At 32.6% G+C, this 21699-nt stretch overlaps 2 protein-coding genes across 2 annotated transcripts; one reads left to right on the top strand and one right to left on the bottom strand.

The window, feature by feature from the left end:
- The first annotated feature begins 3435 nt into the window (after nt 1-3435).
- LOC139504752 (heat shock 70 kDa protein 12A-like) lies at nt 3436-8466 on the top strand. Its single transcript, XM_071294734.1, has 4 exons — nt 3436-3754; nt 4483-4701; nt 6167-6320; nt 6922-8466. The coding sequence occupies exons 1-4, from the start codon at nt 3440-3442 to the stop codon at nt 7974-7976; spliced, it is 1743 nt and encodes a 580-aa protein (XP_071150835.1). The 5' UTR covers nt 3436-3439; the 3' UTR covers nt 7977-8466.
- A 5321-nt stretch (nt 8467-13787) lies between these two features.
- LOC139504751 (uncharacterized) lies at nt 13788-16767 on the bottom strand (the record flags this gene model as incomplete). The annotated part of the gene is given in 2 exon segments (XM_071294733.1): nt 13788-14591; nt 16513-16767. Coding segments are annotated over 2 exon segments (923 nt in total), but the record flags the coding sequence as incomplete, so codon positions are not given.
- Between the last annotated feature and the right edge of the window lie 4932 nt (nt 16768-21699).

The following is a 21699-nucleotide window of genomic DNA, read 5'->3' as shown; positions in this document are numbered from 1 at the left end:
CTTTGGAAAAAGGGGGAGGGCTTTTGATAACTTTTATGTAATTCTTCATACATAATATCTTTTACAAAAAATCATCCTCCAACAGTTCATAAGCTGTATATGCCCGCGATTTCGCGGGTGTGTTCTAGTATATATAACATATATAATGGTTGAGGATGAACACGGATGCGGCCACTTTCACTTTGGAAAAAATCTAACTGAAAAGTGACATTTTTTGCCATATTTGATAGATTTTTCCTATTTAAGCTTGAATCGGAACGTTGTTAATGACTAAATCAGTTATAAATCTTTCACAAAAACTAATTGAATCAACTGAAATAGACACTTTTATTACAGTACTCAATACGTCAATATTGGCTCTTATCAAATGACCGTCATTTTTAAAGCGCCATTGTTGAAGTGTAACCTGATTATACATTTGTTCTTAACCTGATTTAAGTTTGTGATTTCACATTATGTATTACAAATATAAAATTCAATCAAAAATGTAACTGATATTTAAGCACATTCTAACGAACACACTTATAATATGATATACGATGGGTCATACTGCATTTTTTTTGTTTTATTTCATTTTTGCTTTTTTTTATTAATCTTAAGACATGTGTGCTATTCTATTCAATTCATTAGTCGTAATATTCCTTGTACTAGCTTACAGTAAATGCGCTTACTTTAGGAGTGGTACCTCTTGAGTCTTTTGTATTTGATGTATGTGTTTCGTACCAATCTGATGACTGACTCCATATAAGACTGATTTTTATAGTTTGACATAAATTTTACGAAAATATTATGATACACCCATGCAAAGCATATGTTTGTAGATGTTCGTCTGCGTCTGCGTTGTTACTTTATCTTATCCACTCTTGTTAATGGCACATTTCATTAGACATGTTAGAGTATATCAGTGCTGTTCTATGAAAGACAAAGTTTAACATACTTGTTATTTTATCTGCAGTATAGGTCACAAAAAAGGCCAGTCCACATGATATTACATTTAGCAATTTAATCTTGAAGGATACATTTTCTCGTATGTACCTGTTTGTGATAACACAGATCTTCGAATTGCGTGAATTTAAACAATCAGTAACTTGCATATACCATTTTAAACTGTAAGAAGGAAAGTAATATATTATCTTTTTATTTTCTTATATAATTATAAAGGAAATAGGAATACCAATCGCAATGCCCATGGTAAGGCTTCCTTCAAAAATTAAAATTGTGGGAAGACCTTATCAAAAGTATGAGAAGGCACATTAATCATGTTTTGAATCATTGAACTAAGCATTGCTAAGAGGGTTTCAACAATACATTCTGCGATCAATCATTTTAGAGAAAGTTTTCAATCATACCGGACTGCAATCTATAATAACATGTTAAACTACAGACCCTTTGCCAATGCCTCCCTGTGTATGGTCCTATGCAAAAATTAAAATCACAAAAATACTGAACTTAGAGGAAAATCTAATCGGAAAGTCCATAATCACATGGCAAAATCAAATAACAAAACACACCAAAAACGAATCGACAAGAACTGTCATATTCCTGACTTGGTACAGGCATTTTCAAATGTAGAAAATGGTGGATTAAACCTGGTTTTATAGCGCTAACCCTCTCACTTTGATGACAGTCTCATCAAATTCCATTATATTTTCAATGATGTATACATGATATCTATAATATTTTAATCAGATTGATTATCAACATTAGTATTAGTCAAATTGTATAATATATAAATTGGAAATACAGAAGGTCATTTCGATAACAAAATAAGGCCAGTCAAGACATATATCCGAAGTTGTCAGAATAAAGTAAAATGCGTATTGATAGATATGGTGTAATGGAATGAATCTCAGTATTAATATTCTCAGATCACAATACACAAACAATTCAAAATTTGGTGACTATGTGGAACGCATCTATCCCATCGAATTGGAGATAAAGGATACTACAGATACAGTTAATTCGGCTTCATATCTTGACTTACATCTAGAAATTGACAATGAGGGTCGGTTGAAAACAAAACTTTACGACAAAAGAGATGATTTCAGCTTTCCAATTGTGAACTTTCCATTTCTAAGTAGCAACATTCCAGCAGCACCTGCATACGGGGTATAGATCTCCCAATTGATACAATATTCCCGTGCTTGCATTTCCTATCATGATTTTCTTGATAGAGGGTTACTGCTCACAAGGAAGCTATTAAACCAAGAGTTCCAAATGGTAAAGTTGAAATCATCCCTTCGTAAATTTTACGGACGCCATCACGAGTTATTTGACCGTTATGGAATAACCGTTTCACAAATGAAATCGGATATGTTCCTTACGTCGTAACTACAATACCCTTCCCTTTCATGAATGTAACCTACCGAATTAGACTATTTACCGGATTTGTAATCACATAAGCAACACGACGGGTACCACATGTGGAGCAGGATCTGCTTACCCTTCCGGAGCACCTGAGATCACCCCTAGTTTTTGGTGGGGTTCGTGTTGTATATTCTTTAGTTTTCTATGTTGTGTCATGTGTACTATTGTTTTTCTGTTTGTCTTTTTCATTTTTAGCCATGGCGTTGTCAGTTTGTTTTAGATTTATGAGTTTGACCGTCCCTTTGGTGTCTTTCGTCCCTCTGAGAATCTGTTTTCTAATGTTTTTTTGAGTTTTTGTTTTTTTCAAGGAGTCTAATAACATATAAATTGCATGTCGTTGTAGGGCAGTAAAACTCCTATTAATGAGGGGTCTGTTTATAGTTAAATCGATCCTGTATTGCTGATTCTTTTTTTACAACTGATATCGATGTTTCTGATTTTAGTTTTCAAGACAACTTGGTAAAAAAGTAAGATTGCAAAAAAGATCTTTCATCCATGATCATTTTCCTGTTTAAACGTCTTAAAATAATGTCCATGTCATATGGCGCCTGTGAACTCATTTCTAACAACGTCAGTAAATGTCGTATGTCATATTCTATTCTTTTTAATTATAATCGTTGAAGAATTCGATGCTTATGGTTGATCGACATTTTTCTAGAACTGGATGATTTCACATACTATAAAGATATAGGTCTATTGAAAATGTTTGGATGGTTTTTTTGTTTTTTTTTATATATATACGGCGTTGGAGTGTTTGGTGATAGATACAACTCACTCTCCATATTTGGCTAACGGTAATGCAGCTGCAATAGTTATCGCAATTGCAGGAAAAAAGTGAACACAAAAGCAAAAGCATCAAAGTATAAGTTAGGCTTAAAAAACGGAGTCATGCACTATCTAAAATTTAAAGTGAGGAGTGAGCTTTTGCTAAGTGGTGATGGTTTCATTTAGACATTAAAGTATTAAACAGCCATCCTTTTCTTTTTTCTTTAAATAAGCGGGTAGAGACAGTGTGCCATAGATGATGTTATATTTCTGATCTTTACAATTTGTTTATTAAAGAAATCCGAAAATGAGTACCAAAAGTGACAGATACCTATTAGTTGCAGCATTAGATTTTGGGACAACGTATTCAGGATATGCATATGCCTTGCGAGGAGATTTTAAAACAGAGCCATTAAAAATTCAAGCCAATCAAGCATGGAATTCTGGATCCTCTCAGCACTGGTCTCTGAAAACACCAACGTGTCTACTTCTTGACAAAAATAAGGAGTTTAAGTCTTTTGGTTATGATGCTGAAAATACATATTCAGATCTTGTTTTGGATGAGGAACAAAGCAATTACTACTTCTTTAATAGATTTAAGATGAAGCTTCATAAGAACAAAGTATGTATTTTTATTTCGCATTCATAAATACGACCATTTTAAAGCTGTGTTTACCCAAAACATATCATAATATCATTGGTTACCATTTGTGTCCAAATAAGTTAAGGCTTCCATATATCAGCCAATAAAATGTATTTTTTACATTTCATTTTAAAAGGCTTTTTTTGTCATGTTTAGAAAATATGCGCTAACAAAGTAACATATATGGGTCAATATATTGGCAAACAAATCGCAAATTTAACTTTTTATTTATAAGATGTTAATTTAAATACATTTAAGTGCTCAGTGCAAACGATTTGACTATTGCTGTAACAAATTGATAATGCTATGGTTATGATGATTGTAAGTCTGAAGATAATTCATGATCCTATAACCGATGCTTTAATGATTAAAGTAATTATAGAACATTCTTATGAGTTTATAAACAACCACTGGGTAGACGCAACTGCTGGTGGAATTCTAATTCCCCGAGGGTATCACCAGCCCAGTAGCCAAAAATTATCATTGCTATGGTCATATTTATAAATTAACTGTTTACATAACTTTGCATTTTTGAAATACTAAGGCTTTTCTACCTCAGGAATAGATTACCTTAGCCGTATTTGGCAAAACTTTTAACTTTTTAACTTTTTTGGATTCGAGCGTCACTGATGAGTCTTTTGTAGACAAAACGTTCGTCTGACGTTAATGCAAAATTTTATCCTGGTAATGATGAGTTTATTTTGTAGCACTTGTCTTCCGAACTGATCCTTGAAGACGTGACAGGGAAATCCGTATCAGCAATAAATGTGTTTGCCTTGTCAATCAAAGCATTAGTTGATCATTTACTAGAATTATTAGAAAAAAGGGGAACAGGAATGTCAAGGGACGATGTGAGATGGGTATTGACACTACCAGCAATATGGACAGACTCGGCCAAGCAGTTTATGAGAAAGGCCGCTAATAAGGTACGAGTAATAGCCAACATACATATGTTGTGCAAACGATAATGTAAGATCGAATATTTGACATCTAAAGATTTTTTAACCAAAAAAAAAAGAATGAGTAGTCATTCTAATAGTAGGTGCTGAAAGTACAATGTTTCAAATACAAAATAAATTTAAAAAAATAGATGAGTTTTATAAACATGAGACCAAAAAAAACTCATGACACACCAAATAAACTAAAAACTATGTAGGGCTGATTTACATTTTAGTTTAGTGGCCATTATTATACGTTTTTTCATGAATTGGTAGGTCTCTTCATTTCCTGATGGATATCAGGCAATATTTGTTTGTATTAGGAATAAACATATAACATTTTCTTCTTTTAAAAACTCAGATGAGAATTTAAAGCTGATTAACTGTTTTGTATATTTTTCCGTTGGTTAATGTAGTTGAAGTTTGCTATTTGTTTATTCTGTCGCGTATGGTAGTCAACTATTTGCTAATTTAGCTTGCATGGATCATCAATAATAAGCTTTTGAAAGAACTTGAAAAAAGACGCCTCCTTTCTATAGTTTATAGAAAAGTTAAAGGCTCACCTACATAATTGATTACATCCACTTTTTAACTTTGGTGGATAGTTGTCTCATTGGCAATCATACCACATCTCTTTATTTTTATAAGGAAAAACTGAAAGACATTGTTAATTATGAACATATTTTTTTTATTCAATAACAGGTTATATCAATATCTTCCTATTTAAAATTAAACTAATCGTCGTTTACTAGTGTCATAGTCCAAGGAAACAATTTATTTCAGATTGCTATGATTTAATTGACCATGTAATCAATGAGGTCTCGAGCACACATATCGTACTGTGTTCATATTGTAACCGAATTCTACATATATATAATACAACACTCCTTCTACATACACCTTGTCGTTATTTAGTCTAATCCAGAAATGAAACAGGACCTTAGATTACTTTCTGCTGATGGTGAAGTGTTGCAAGAACAAATGTCATCAGTTTTGAGATGAGGGAGGGAAAAGTTAACGAAGCGAACATTTTAATTTTTTTAGTGGTTAGGAAAAACAAATGTTTAACTAAAGTCAAAGAAAAGTCCAAATTCCTGAAACGAAGGCTTGTCTGTAAATCAGTAGTTTCATACTAGTTTCAACGTATTTAGAAATATATTCATATGTCATGGATTTAGGCTGTTGATCAGGAGTTTTTGGTGTCTCTCCATTTGGAAAACAATTGTTCTAGAGTGTAAACATTAAACAGTTATTTCATTGGGATCATAATGGACGGAAAGTTTGAAAATAATTTTATGATTTTTTTCGATGTATTATGATACTAAAGATATTTTTAATTCTATGGAATTTAAAAAAAACCTAGTGTTGACCCTTTATGAACAAATAACCTTTCTGCTATGCAAGCAGCACGAAAACTAAACTAAAAAAAGTAATAGTCTATTTTAAATTGAAGGCTGGAATTCCTGATAATAACCTTTTTATTGCGTTAGAGCCCGAGGCTGCTTCTATCTACTGCCAGTATCTCCCAACAGAAAAACTACATGGAGCAGAGACAGGCTTTCACATGTCAAGTGCTGGTACCAGATATATGATTGTCGATCTTGGAGGTAAAACAAAATATGCATTTAGATAAAATAAATGTATTAGACCTTATTATATATAATCTCTATATTAGTTTAATATATAACCTTTTTCTATTATCTATTTGTCAATATTTTAGTTGTTTGCCTTTGAATCCATAATAAACAAAACTAAACATTGCATTTCAATTACTTCTTATCATTCCGACAACGATCACCAGCACCGGTGAGGACCATATCACATTCTCTCGCACGACAACCTTATCCGCCGTGCATATGGACAAAAAATAATCTGGCCGGGACTTCTTACGTTATTAAATTCTGTCTTATGTATTAAATGATTTTTTTCTTACATATATTTTCGAAATTATTTCTCTGAATCCAATTTTAATTTGTCACCAACCATCAACCACAATACGGATTTTGCGAGTTTGAACAATTCAGTAAAATGAAATATAAACGGACTTTGTATGAAGAAATAAATGTTGGAAAAAGTATATTATCGACAGCAATTTAAATCTTTAACAAGTGAATTAAATACTTGTAAAAGTAGTTGATTTTGTATCCCAAAACAAAAAAGTTTCTTTTTTCTTCTGATTCCGCACATGGTTTCTTTTCTAATTCAAAGGTGGAACAGCAGACATAACGTTGCATGAAAAACTGCCAGATGGTCAATTGAAAGAAATTTGCCGAGCAGATGGAAATGACTGTGGTGGTACGTCAGTTGATAATGCCTTTTTTCAACTATTTGTAAAGATAGTTGGGGCTCCACTTATGAATACAATGAAACTTAAAGAACCAGGTGCCTACTTAGATATTTTCAGGGCGTTTGAAAATGTTAAAAGAACAATCGATACCACAACTACAGGAAAAGTAAATGTAACATTCCCTTTTGCAACGTTTGATTCGCTTTGTCAAAAACACTTATCCGAGAGTTTTGATTCTGCGTTAGCATCTTCTAAATATAAAGGAGATATTATTCGCCGTGGTGACAAAATAAGATTTGAAGTAGATTTAATGAAATCTTTATTTGCCCCAACTATCGATGGCATCATTTCTCTTGTGAAGTCCGTACTTGAGAAAAGAGAAGCTCGCAAGACATCGCTTATCATAATGGTGGGCGGATTTTCGGAATGTCGCCTGATACAAGCCGAACTGAGAAAACAGTTCCCTAAACATAGAATAATCGTTCCGGAACAAGCTGACTTGGCAGTTCTTAAAGGTGCAGTTTTGTTTGGTCAAAATCCTTCAGCAATTCAATCAAGAGTGATCAAAACGACATATGGAGTGGCGATGACTGCTAAGTTTGATCCAACAAAACACGATGAGAAACACAAATCAGTTATAGCCGGCGTCGAAAAAACTCGAAACTTGTTTGATGTTATAATGAAGGAAAATTCATCCGTTCCAGTTGGGACTAAAATTACTAAATCATATAGCACTACTATGGAAAAGCAAAATGAAATAAAACTTTCTGTCTACACAACAAATAACGCTCATCCAAAATATGTAGATGAAAAAGGCTGTTACCTTCTTGGAGAAATTGTCATGGCAATTGAAGATCCTTCTGACGAGAAAAGATGGTTTGACATAGAGTTTGAGTTTGGTAAAACCGAAGTTAGTGCTGTAGCTATGGATAAAAAGTCGAGGCAACTCTGCAAAGCAACATTTAACATAAAATAGATTAAATTTCTAACCGAGTATGGGCCTTTTCGAGCACATAAGATAGTTTTCTCGTATTTCAGATAGATTCTACAACTACATGAAACTATCTACTCGAGACAGTTAATATATTCCAAAATTAAATGTTGCAATTGTAATCAGGTTGTTTTGGTCGTTCATAAAATAAACACCTCAGGATCAATTGATTAGTTTTATTGTGAAGTAATATATATATATGATGACCCTGCAATACAAAGAAAGATAACTATATTTATTTTAGATGACACTAAATAAAATACAGTTCTCAAATATTTCCTACTGGACAACTATAGTTTTCGATGTTATTTTGTTATAAATCTATTTCCAAAGAATGTAAACTATGAAACATATTGTTCTTTGCCTAATATAATATATAATACATACTACAAGTTCTTATATTGAGTGGTGGCAATCGGAAAGACAAAAACATGTATAATCAACTATTTTTTCAATTATTGCTCTAAATAAGTTTGAATTTCATAAGAACCATGTATATCCTGATTTGATTTTAAAGAAATTCGCTGCTCAGTTTCAAAATAAATAACTTTCCATAAAACTAGTATTTATTGATGAATCAAAAGAGCAAAAAAGAAATAGGAGTCAATGTGCTTGTTTTCGAGATATTAGCCACTGGAATTTTGGCGAGTAAATGTTCTCTCTTGATTTTTCATAGCTTTCTCATTGACCAGTTAAAGTCCTCAAAAACGTTTAAAAAATAAATAAGATTTTATAAGACTTTTACAAATGGCTTATAATTATACATGTAAAAGATTTATAAAAAGAAAAATGGGGGCATGGGCAAATTTTTTTAAGGCATTCAAATGGATAAAACCAGAGGATATCGAAAATCTGACAAAAATTCAAAAACATGACAAGCAAACATCCTTAACTTCATAAGAACCATGTACTGTAAATTCAGAAATCATCGTGTACATTTATTAAATTGTATTGCCATTTTGTCATTTCAGATTAAAATGCATTTTTATTTTTTTGGCGATATTGAGAATAAACTGCATCGCTGAGCCAAGCTGGATATGCCCACAAAGGTCTAACCCTGAACAGTTGGGGCAAAAATGGATACAATATTCAAGCTTGATAAAGGTCTTTTTTCTGATTGTAATTAGATATTTGACATATTATAGGTTTTTGAATAAATGCAGTAAAAAAAACTTGAAATTGGTTATATGAATTGAATTTATATTCAATTGAAGATTATACTTGCTGTAGTGCAATACACTGTGCTGTTGCGTAATACTTAGTAAATCTGTTGTCGGGACTTTAAACAAATAAAATCTTATAACTCAGAAACATAAAATAAAAATTTGATAAAAAAAATCAAAATGGAGCTTACAAAAATAAATATAAATAATTATCATAAAAAATGTAAAAATTTACCAAATTAATGAAAATTGTTAAAAATTGATTATAAAGGACAATAACTCCTTAAGAGTCAACTGACCATTTTGGTCATTTTGATTTATTTGTAGATCTTACTTTGCTGAACAATATGGCTGTTTACAGTTTATCTCTATCTATAATAATACTCAAGATAATAACCAAAAACGTCAAAATTTACCAATTGGGGGGGGGGGGGGGGGGGGGGGGGGGGCAATTTGGCAATTAAATTAGAAAGATCATATCATAGGGAACATGTGTACTTAGTTTGAAGTTGATTGGACTTCAACTTCATCAAAAACTACCTTGACCAAAAACTTTAACCTGAAACTTGCACTATTATTTTCTATGTTCAGGGGACCGTGAAATTGGGGTCAAACGTCTAATTTGGCAATAAAATTAGAAAGATCATGTAATAGGGAACATGTGTACTAAGTTTGAAGTTGATTGGACTTCAACTTCATCAAAAACTACCTTGACCAAAAACTTTAACCTGAAACTTGCACTATTATTTTCTATGTTCAGTGGACCGTGAAATTGGGGTCAAAAGTCTAATTTGGCAATTAAATTAGAAAGATCATATCATAGGGAACATGTGTACTAAGTTTGAAGTTGATTGGACTTCAACTTCATCAAAAACTACCTTGACCAAAAACTTTAACCTGAAACTTGCACTATTATTTTCTATGTTCAGTGGACCGTGAAATTGGGGTCAAAAGTCTAATTTGGCAATTAAATTAGAAAGATCATGTCATAGGGAACATGTGTACTAAGTTTGAAGTTGGTTGGACTTCAACTTCATCAAAAACTACCTTGACCAAAAACTTTAACCTGAAACTTGCACTATTATTTTCTATGTTCAGTGGACCGTGAAATTGGGGTCCAAAGTCAAATTTGGCAATTAAATTAGAAAGATCATATCATAGGGAACATGTGTACTACGTTTGAAGTTGATTGGACTTCAACTTCATCAAAAATTACCTTGACCAAAAACTTTAACCTGAACGAACGGACGGACAGACGGAAGGACGGACAGACGGACGGACGCACAGACCAGAAAACATAATGCCCCTCTACTATCGTAGGTGGGGCATAAAAATTAAGAATCTAATTACACGGTTAGATTTGGCATATCAAAGAACCCAAATAATTCATTTTTTGATGAAATCAAACAAAATTTAATTATGGAACCTTTTGGCCCCTAATTCCTAAACTGTTGGGACCAAAACTCCCAAAGTCAATCCCAACCTTCCTTTTGTGGTCATAAACCTTGTGTTAAAGTTTCATAGATTTTTATTTACTTATACTAAAGTTATTGTGCAAAAACCAAGAAAAATGCTCATTTGGGACCTTTTTTTGCCCCTAATTCCTAAACTGTTGGGACCAAAACTCCCAAAATCAATCCATACCTTCCTTTTGTGGTCATAAACCTTGTGTTAAAGTTTTATAGATTTTTATTAACTTATACTAAAGTTATTGTGCAAAAACCAAGAAAAATGTTCATTTGGGACCTTTTTTCTTGCCCCTAATTCCTAAACTGTTGGGACCAAAACTCCCAAAATCAATCCATACCTTCCTTTTGTGGTCATAAACCTTGTGTTAAAGTTTCATAGATTTTTATTTACTTATACTAAAGTTATTGTGCAAAAACCAAGAAAAAAGCTTATTTGGGACCTTTTTTCACCCCTAATTCCTAAACTATTGGGACCAAAACTCCCAAAATCAATCCATACCTTCCTTTTGTGGTCTTAAACCTTATGTTAAAATGTCATAGATTTCTGTTTACTTATACTACAGTTATTGTGCGAAAACCAAGAAAAATGCTTATATGAGCCCTTTTTGGCCCCTAATTCCTAAACTGTTGGGACCAAAACTCCCAAATCAACCCCAACCTTCCTTTTATGGTCATAAATCTTGTGTTAAAATTTCATAGATTTCTATTTACTGATACTAAAGTTATAGTGCGAAAACCAAATGTCTTCGGACGACGACCACGACGTATGCCGACGACACCAGTTCCAACGTCATACCAATATACGACCAAAAATTTTTCAATTTTTGAGGTCGTATAAAAACGGCTTAATTTCCTTAAAATTAGCAATTCAGGTTCAGCAACCAAACAACCGGTTGTCCGAAACATCTGAAAATTTCAGGGCAGATAGATCTGGACATATAAACAATTTGACCCCATGTCAGATTTGCTCTAAATGCTTTGGTTTCAGAGTTATAAGACAAAATCTACATTTTACCCCTATGTTCTATTTTTAGCCATGGCGGCCATTTTTGTTGGTAAGCCGGGTCACCGAACACATTTTTTCAACTAAATACCCAAATGATGATTGTGGTCAATGACGGATGACGACGGACGACTGATGGCAAGTGATGAGAAAAGTTAACTTGGCCCTTAAAAGGGAAAAATGTCAATCTCCATTTGAAGACAATATCTCCTGTTAACAGTTTAATTGAGCAAAAAAGTTAATGGTAGATATTGTTTTGCTGTTAACTCTAATAGAGTTGGTAAACCAAACTAGAGGCTCTTAAGAGCCTGTGTCACTCACCTTGGTCTATGTGCATGTTGAACAAAGGACACAGATGGATTCATGACAAAATTGTGTTTTGAAAATGGTGATGTGTTTGTAGATCATACTTTACTGAAAATTCTTGCTGCTTATAATTATCTCTAGCTATAATGAACTTGGCCAAGTAGTTACAGTGAAAAATATTTTGTAAATATTTACAAAAATTTACAAAAATTGTTAAAAATTGACTTTAAAGGGGTCAATTGATTATTTTGGTCATGTTGACTTATTTGTAGGCATTTCTTTGCTGTACATTATTGCTGTTTATAGTTTATCTCTATATAGCTATCTATGATAATAACCAAATGATGCAAAATTTTCTTAAAATTACCAATTCAAGGGCAGCAACCAAACAACAAGTTGCCTGATTGGTCTGAAAATTTCAAGCCAGATAAATCTTGACCTAATGAACATTTGATACTCGTCAGATTTGCTCTAAATGCTTTGGTTTCAGTGATATAAGCCAAAAAACTGTACGGGCGGGGTCTTTGGACACATTTTTAAACTAGATACCCTAATAATGATTGTGGACAAGTTTGGTTGAATTTGTCTTCGTAGTTTAAAAGTTGCAAAAGATAACAAAAATTTAAAAAAAATTGTTTAAAATTGACTATCAAGGTCAATGACTCCTTAAAGGGTCAACTTACTTTGCTAAACATTATTACTGTTTACAGTTTATCTCATCTAAAATAATATTCAAGTAATAACCAAAAACAGCAAAATTTCCTTAAAATTACCAATTCAGGGGCAGCAACCCAACAACGGGTTGTCAGACTCATCTGAAAATTTCAGGGCAGATAGAACTTAGACCCGATAAACAAATTTTCCCCCGTCATATTTGCTCTAAATGCTTTGGCTTTAGAAATACAAGCCAAACCCTACATTTTACCCCTATGTTCTATGTTTAGCCATTGTAGCCATCTTGGTTGGTTGGCCGGGTCATCGAACACATTTTTAAAAAAAAGACATCCCAATGATGATTGAGGCCAAGTTTAGTTAAATTTGGCCCAGTAGTTTCAGAGGAGGAGATTTTTGTAAAAGTTTACGGACGACAGATGCCAAGTGATGAGAAAAGCTCACTTGGCCCTTCAGGACAGTCGAACTAAAAACGGCAAAATTTCCTCAAAATTACCAATTTAGGGGCAGCAACCAATTAAACAGGTTGTCCGATTCATTAGAAAATTTCAGGGCAGATGTATGTTGACCTGATAAACGATTTTACCTCATGCCAGATTTGCTTTAAATGCTTTGGTTTCAGAATGTTCAGAGATAAAAGCCAAAATCTCATTTTACTCTTATGTTCTATTTTTAGCCATTGGGGCAATCTTGGTTGGTTAGGCATGTCACCAGACACATTTTTAAAATTAAATACCCCAATGATGATTGTGGCCAAGTTTAGTTAATTTGGCCTAGTAATTTCAGATGAGAAGATTTTTATAAAATTTAATAGAGACATATGACAATGAAGAATGACGGACTCTAAGTGATGAGAAAAGCTCACTTAGCCCTTTAGAACAGGTGAGCTAAAAAGGTTTCATGAAATTCTGTTGTGTGGTATCAGAGGAGTGATGACAAGAACAGGACTGATGGACTGACAGACAGACGGATGTGTCAAAACATTATAACTGTAAGCAACATAACAATAATAGGTAAGCCTTAGAAGAGTTTGTAATAAATATATAAATTTAACAATGAGAGTCAATATCTCACAAGTTTTTAAAAGTCTCTCTCTTATGGTGTACACTCTAGTTATATTTAATAAAAATTTCCATGAATTTTTGATGTAGTAGATGCTACTCCTAGTGATTATTTCCTTCCCTTTTGGCTATTTCAAACTACAATAGGGCTTATAAATCCTACCCATAATGCCATATCCCATATATGTTCTAATGGTCTGCCTTTGACTTGTCTACTCAGTCATAAAAAATATTAATATCATTATCAAGTAATTTTTCTCATGATTTATAAGGAAATACAGTTTTTGTTTCTGGAAAAGGAATTGTGTTTATTTCCTCATATTGCCATGGCATAAATGTTTTTTTCATTGCTATGGTACTTTCAATAAGCTCTATACGTTCTTGCGGTAAATGTTGAAGAAAGTCACATGTCCCTTTTAATGATTGTATGTCCTCTTGAGGCAGTGATGGGTTCAATGTTAAGTGATTAAGTACCATCCAAATCTGTAGGATAGCTGACATATCTAATTTAGCCTCCGGATATCTACAACTTCTCCACAGAGGAATAGGATCCCCTTTATTTCGTAGAAGTATATCATTGTCAAGGTCATACATGTAAATGTCAAAATACATTCCACTCAAAGCAATGGTTGGAATGAGTGACACTGGTAAACTGTCCTTCCTGTGTTTCAACTGATATTGTTTTTGATAAAATGAAAATGTAATACACTGAGCTACAAATTGTGAAATGTTTTGAGAAGACCTCAATAGTTCTTTCTGTCTTTTTAATTCGATTAATTGCTTTTCATCAAATTCTGCTTCAAAGTCATGGTCTTCTCTTGTTAGCCAGTAATTTCTGTCCTCTTTTTGTGGCCGTACTATATTACATTTTCCATCAAGGGAATACACTAAGATATCAGGATATCCATAAAACAGCATCTCACTTCCTGAAAAGAAACTTACAATTAACTACAACCTTATAGGAACATTAATTGACATTCTATACTATTAAACAAGAAGTCCTCATTTTGTGTGTCGCTTCTCTTCCTTCCACAATAAATTAATCATCATGCCTCTTTATCCTATTGGTACCATGCATAGTCGCATTTGTCATCCATTCTTATGATTATTCAGATTGAGTTATTTTGTGAGAAAAACAAAGAAAAAAAGGTGTTCCAATATTGTTTCCGTCATCAGACCTGCTTCTAGTCATATATAAGACTTCCGGTTTTAACCATGCACATGATTTTCAAAAGTACTTGGAGGGAGGACAATTATTTTTGTGTTTATCTACATGTATGCTATGATTATACTAGTCTCTATATATTATAGTAGTATAATACTACTATAATATATAGAGACTTTCTATATAAATATAGCAGCGATCGTTGTGGAGAAGAAACTTGGAATTAAAAGTTAATAGCAAATACACTTTATTTATAATATACTGATGTTCATAGTATACAGAAGGCTTCAGACCAATTAATTCACTTTGTTCCTGGTCTTGGAATATAGTTCCCAATTATTATATGGGGTAATGCTTCCTAAGTATTCTGTCAACTGTTTTGTTTAAAATGTTTACATGTACTATAAATATAAGGGGTCATATATATTGAAATAAGTAAAACATGTGGAAAAAAAATTATTGTTGAAAGTGAAAGTAGTGATTTGGACAAAATGAATGTAAGGTAGAAACTAGCCTAAGTCGTTTATTCAAGATTCAAATCCTACCATTGGCATGTTAATAGGGCTCTCAAAAGAAAAATCACTGTTTGATTGTCCTTATTAAAGAAGCATATTTTATTAGAATAATAATGGTCTATATATAAGCAGTTACATTTATTTCATGTTTTAATTTATATGACTTTTTTGTTTTCCTACTGAATGTTCGTAATTCTCACCTAGCACTCTGGCTTCATCCACCTAAGAAAACTGACTGCCATGAGAAAGTACTGAAAGAACTAGCTTTTTACACCAATTAATCTTGACAAATTTGATTGTTTTGTTTTTGGTATGTACAAAGCAACATACCGGTATACATACATCATGTACATGTAGTCTATTCATTTCTTTGGACATTTTCATGTTTACCAGACAAAATATACAGAATTTACCAGTTTTTGAGCTTTGAAAGCTTGAACCAAGTCGAAGAGCATCTAGCTTAAATATTTATTTATCATTTATTGTTTTTTGTGTCCATGTAGGTTCAATTTATTCAACATGATCAACATGTTATCAATGTATTTTGCTAAAATGAAATGTACGTACGTAGGAAAATGTTTGTTTTTTTTTATCTGATTTGTGAATATAATTTCATTGGCTTTAGCTTGTTGTCTTGTGCACATACACTCAATATTTTATATTAAGTTCTTTCCCAAATTATGACCTTAAAATTAGATTTACAATAAGAAAATAAAAACATGAACTTATCATTTAGCATTGGGAGCATGTTGAACAAAGAAAGAAATTCTCGAAAATCAGAGGAAAAGATAGCATTGCTTAATGACATAACATACATGTGTTACTTATTTGTTTTTCTTTCATTTTTTTATATAAATAAGGCTGTTAGTTTTCTTGTTTGAATTGTTTTATATTGTCTTATCAGGGCCTTTTATAGCTGACTATGCGGTATGGGCTTTGCTCATTGTTGAAGGCCGTACAGTGACCTATAGTTGTTAATGTCTGTGTCATTTTGGTCTCTTGTGGACGGTTGTCTCATTGGCAATCATACCACATCTTTTTTTTTATATGTATGGGTTTTCTTATTGTTAAAGGCCATACAGTGACATCACTGTCATTTGACTCTGGTGGATAGTTGTTTCATTGACAATCATTTAACATCTCTTTATTTTTAATGCTGTAACTTACCAATTCCAGAATTGTGAAAAGGTATTTTTTCTTTACACATATCACATGGACACATCCTGTGTATATTTCTTGATTTGTCAACATTTAAAACAGAGAAATATGACCCAAATTTGGCACTGTTTGATATCCTTGGCATTGTCAGTCTTGAAAACAGGTGATTTGCCAGAATAACTGTCTCATACAATTCTTCATTAACATCATCATCTTCATCGTCACCATTTACAAAGATCTTTTGTATGCATCTTTCATGAAAATCTGTAATGAAAAAGATGCATAAAATACAATCAATTTGTATTTTATCAGGATTTATACAAAGGGAATAATACTATCAATACATGTATATTAACTACAGGTGTGATACAAGATATTTTTAATAAATGTATTACTATTTTAAAGTAAGTGTATTCAATTTCATATATTTTTTAAATATTTGACTCCCACCTGTGGTCAGTTTTACCATATATATGTATAGATTATAACATGGCATTTTTCATATCGACCCTTTATCATCCCTAGGTCATGATATCAGACCAAGAGCCACAGGCTCGAGGGCTTATATCATGAACAAGGGCGGATAAAGGGTCGGATATGAAAAATGCCATGTAATGATCTTTTTACCATACATGTATACTTCAGCTGAAGAAATACAGACAAGAACTATTAAAATGCCATGTAATAATCTAATAATATATACCATGTATTATTTTTTTAAACCTTTTTTCTTTTCAGAGCTGTCTGGTGACAGTGGTTTGTCTTGCCTGTTGCACTGTCAATGTATTTGGTGTTTCTATAATCTTTTTATGTACCATTATAAAAATACATGTATATATAACAAATATATACATGATATAAGGTGTACTATTGTTTGTCTGTTTGTCTTTTTCTTTTTAACAATGAAGGCTTGGGGTACCGGTAGTCAGCTTAATTTCGATTTATGAGTTTAAATGTCCAATTGGTATATTTTGCATCTCTCTTATCCCCCCCAGTATTTTAATGGGGTTCGTGTTGCTTAGTCTTTAGTTTTCTATGTTGTGTCATGTGCACTATTATTTGTCTGTTTGTCTTTTACTTTCATAGCAATGGTGTTGTCAGTTTATTTTTCAATTTATGAGTTTGACTGTCTGTTTGATATCTTTCCCCCCTCTTTTATGAATAAATTACTTTTTGTAAACATGGTAAAATGCATGTACTTTTTTTTGTACTGAAATAACATTCCTTTCCCAAACCAACATCTTTCAAAATACCTAATGCACATTTTCAAATTAACATTGATTAAGAACCAAGGATCTGGAACAGTGGAAATTTCTTTGCATTATTTCCCTCATTTTGAGATAATTTAACATAAGGCCACTTTTTTTTATTTGTTGGTTTACGGATCAGCCGACCCTGTTTTCTCCCCAATTTGGATTTTTTTTTAATACCGCAGACCCTTTTCTGTTTGAAGAAGTACAAACTAGAGGCTCTTAAGAGCCTGTGTCGCTCACCTTCGTCTATAGATGTGCATATTTAAACAAAGGACACAGATGGATTCATGACAAAATTGTGTTTTGGTGATGGTGATGTGTTTGTAGATCTTACTTTACTGAACATTCTTGCTACTTACAATTTTCTCTATCTATAATAAACTTGGCCTTTTAGTTACAGAGGAAATAATTTTGTAAATTTACAAAAATTTACCAAATTACTGAAAATTGTTAAAAATTGACTATAAATGGAAAATAACTCCTTAAGAGATCAACTAACCGTTTTGTATATGCTGACTTATTTGTAGATCTTACTTTGCTGAAAATGATTGCTGTTTACAGTTTATCTCTGTCTATAATAGTATTCAAGATAATAACCAAAACGACAAAATTTCTTTAAAAATTACCAATTGAGGGGCAGCAACCCAACAACCAGTTGTCCAATTCATCTGAAAATTTCAGGCAGATAGATTTTGACTTAATGAACAATCTAACCCCTTGTCAGATTTGCTTTAAATGCTTTGGTTTCAGAGTTATAAGCCAAAATCTACATTTTACCCCTATGTTCTATAGCCATGGCGGTCATCTTGGTTGGTTGGATGGGTCACTGGACACATTCTTTAAACTAGATACCCCAATAATGATTGTGGCCAAGTATGGTTAAATTTGGCCCAGTAGTTTCAGAGGAGAAGATTTTTGTAAAAGTTAACAGACGACAACGGATGACAGACAACTGACGCCAAGTAATGAGAAAATCTATATAAAAAAGATCTGCCTTTCTTCCTCCAGTCAGAATACCCTTGGAGTGGATTGGAAAATCCTGTGTGGTTCCCTGTTCAGTCAACTTTTCATCATGATCTAATGTGGCAGTCTGCACCGTTAGCCACTAGTCCGATGCCCCAGACTTGTAAGTTTTGATTCGGACTAGTGAAATTTTCAAAATTTTATATAGTCATATACATGTAGGGACAAGTTTTGATATTTAGTTTCCGGACTAGTAGATGAAAAAGTTTTTGGCACAGACTGATGTGGTGAAAAGGAACCAGTCAGAAATGAAGAATGACGGCAGGTCAATTTTTTTTCATGCAGATCAGAAACCTGTTGAAGGGCCAGGAACGCGCTACAAGTTGGACAAAAAAGGAAGCATTGAATATAAAATTATAGATGTCAGAACTGTTTGTGTTTTTTTTTCTCTGCTCTGGTTAAACATTGCTAGAGATATTTCTTAGAAATTCATATTTAATTGTACTGTTCAATTAAACATACATGACATCATGAGGTACCTACTAAAGGGAAGGATCTTTTTACTTGCTGCCAGGGATGGGTGTCTGATTAATTGGCCTTATTACATGTATATAAATACCTGAATACCTTCCCACGGTTCCTATTAATATGTTTTAATGGAACAGTCCTATTGAGTTGGAATTTAAATAAGATCCATGTGATTTTCTTATTCAAATTGATATAAACAATGATAAAGAAGGGATATGGTGAATAAGATATCAAAACATGTATTACTGTCATATAATGACTGACAATATCACTTCCACATTTCTAAAAAGGGACAATTACAGGACACTTTGAGATATAGGTTAGGCAGTAACCATTTGATTTTCTGGGGGGTGGGGGGGGGGGGGGGGGGGTGGGGCTATGTTTTTTTTTGGAAAAAAAAGTTTGTTTCCAGTTTTTGGAGAGAAAAAATAATTTGTTTTTGATTCTGAGAAAAAAAAATTGTTTGTTTCACCCTCAGCCATGTCAGCTGCCACTATATGTAATGCTAAAATTGAAAGAAAAAAATTGTTTTAGACTTGTCGCGAAAAAAATAGATTGTTTTTTCGCCGCAGGCGAAAGAAAAAAAATTTGTCCAAAAAAAAACCATAGCCCCCCCCAGAAAATCAAATGGTTGCTGCCTTAATACTTAAAATAGCATTTATAAAAGGACAAAAATTGTATGTTTATATTTACCATATAATGAAGTCATATGACATGCAGAGAACATGGTATTTCCTCAAAAAGATTGTATAATGTTATGAGGAATTTTGTCACTCCATGATTTAAATTTGATAAATAAACATGATAAATACACAGAACAAAAAGATATGCAATTGGAAAACACACTTCCCTTTCATCAGAGACATATATGTATCTGCTTTTATCAATTTACATTGACATTGGACTCCTTGTAACACATTAATTAACATGATTAATACAGCAAGAATTAATACCAGTTCATGAAACAATCTGCATACATGGTTAGTATTATTACTATACAGTGAAGTCATTGTTTGTTTCTTGATTTTTTGTAAAAAAAAAAAAAAACAGTATCAATTCCAATTTTAATTTTTTTCGACCTCCTTTTCCATGTTTTTCATTATTTTCATTTTTTTTCTACCTCCTACCCTTCCTTTTTTAGAAGAATCCTGTAAACCAACTAATAAAAACAAGAGGCTCTCAAGAGCCTGAATCGCTCACCTGAATTTTTTTGGTTTAATCTCTCATCAATGATTATTTTGGCTTTTCAATTTATTTAAATGTTCTTTGAATCGTCCTATTTTCTTCAAAAGCAAAAAAAAATCATTTTCTCCTATGTTCTATTTTAGCCATAGGAGCTATGTTTCTTGACATACAAGGAAATGAAATATAAAATTTATACTAGATACTCTGAAACTCTGAAACTCATTTAGCCTAAGTTTGGCTGAAATTGATACAGCAGTTTCATAAGAGAAGATTTTTTAAAGTAAGTCAACATGATGAACAAATTGTGAAAAAAGTCTTTAAAGGGCAATAACTCCTAAAGAGGTCAATTGACAATTTTGGTCAAATTGACTTATTTGTAGATCTTACTTTGCTGATCATATTTGCTGTTTACAGTTTATCTTTATCTATAATAATATTCAAGATAATGACCAAAAACTGCAAAATTTCCTTAAAATTACCAATTAAGTGGCAGCAACCCAACAATTGGATGTTTGATTCATCTGAAAATTTCAGGGCTGATAGATATTGACCTAATGAACATTTTTACTCCATGTCAGATTTGCTCTTAATGCTTTCGTTTTGAGATATAAGCCAAAAACTGCATTTGACCCCTATGTTCTATTTTAAGTAACGGCGGCCATGTTTTTTGACGGATCAAAAATCAAAGCACACACTTTGTGCAGGATAATCTAAAGAAAAACCATGCTAAGTTTTAACCAAATCCATTGAGTAGTTTCAGAGGAGAAGATTTTTTAAAGTTAGCAAATATGATGAACAAATTGTGAAAAATTGTCATTAAAGGACAATAACCCCTTAAGGGGTCAATTGACAATTTTGGTCATATTAACTTATTTGTAGATCTTACTTTGCTGATCTTTTTTGCTGTTTACAGTTTATCTTTATCTATAATAATATTCAAGATAATGACCAAAAACAGCAAAATTTCCTTAAAATTACCAATTAAGTGGCAGCAACCCAACAATGGTTTGTTTGATTCATCTGAAAATTTCAGAGCTGATAGATCTTGACCTAATGAACATTTTTACTCCATGTCAGATTTGCTCTAAATGCTTTCGTTTTTGAGATATAAGCCAAAAACTGCATTTGACCCCTATGTTCTATTTTAAGTAACGGCGGCCATGTTTTGTGACGGATCAAAAATCAAAGCACACACTTTGTGCAGGATAATCTAAGGAACAATCATGCTAAGTTTTAACCAAATCCATTCAGTAGTTTCAGAGGAGAA

Source organism: Mytilus edulis, unplaced genomic scaffold (genome assembly GCF_963676685.1).
Source record: "Mytilus edulis unplaced genomic scaffold, xbMytEdul2.2 SCAFFOLD_363, whole genome shotgun sequence".
Classification (NCBI taxonomy): Eukaryota; Metazoa; Mollusca; class Bivalvia; order Mytilida; family Mytilidae; genus Mytilus; species Mytilus edulis.
This window is presented reverse-complemented; position numbering and strand designations above follow the sequence as displayed.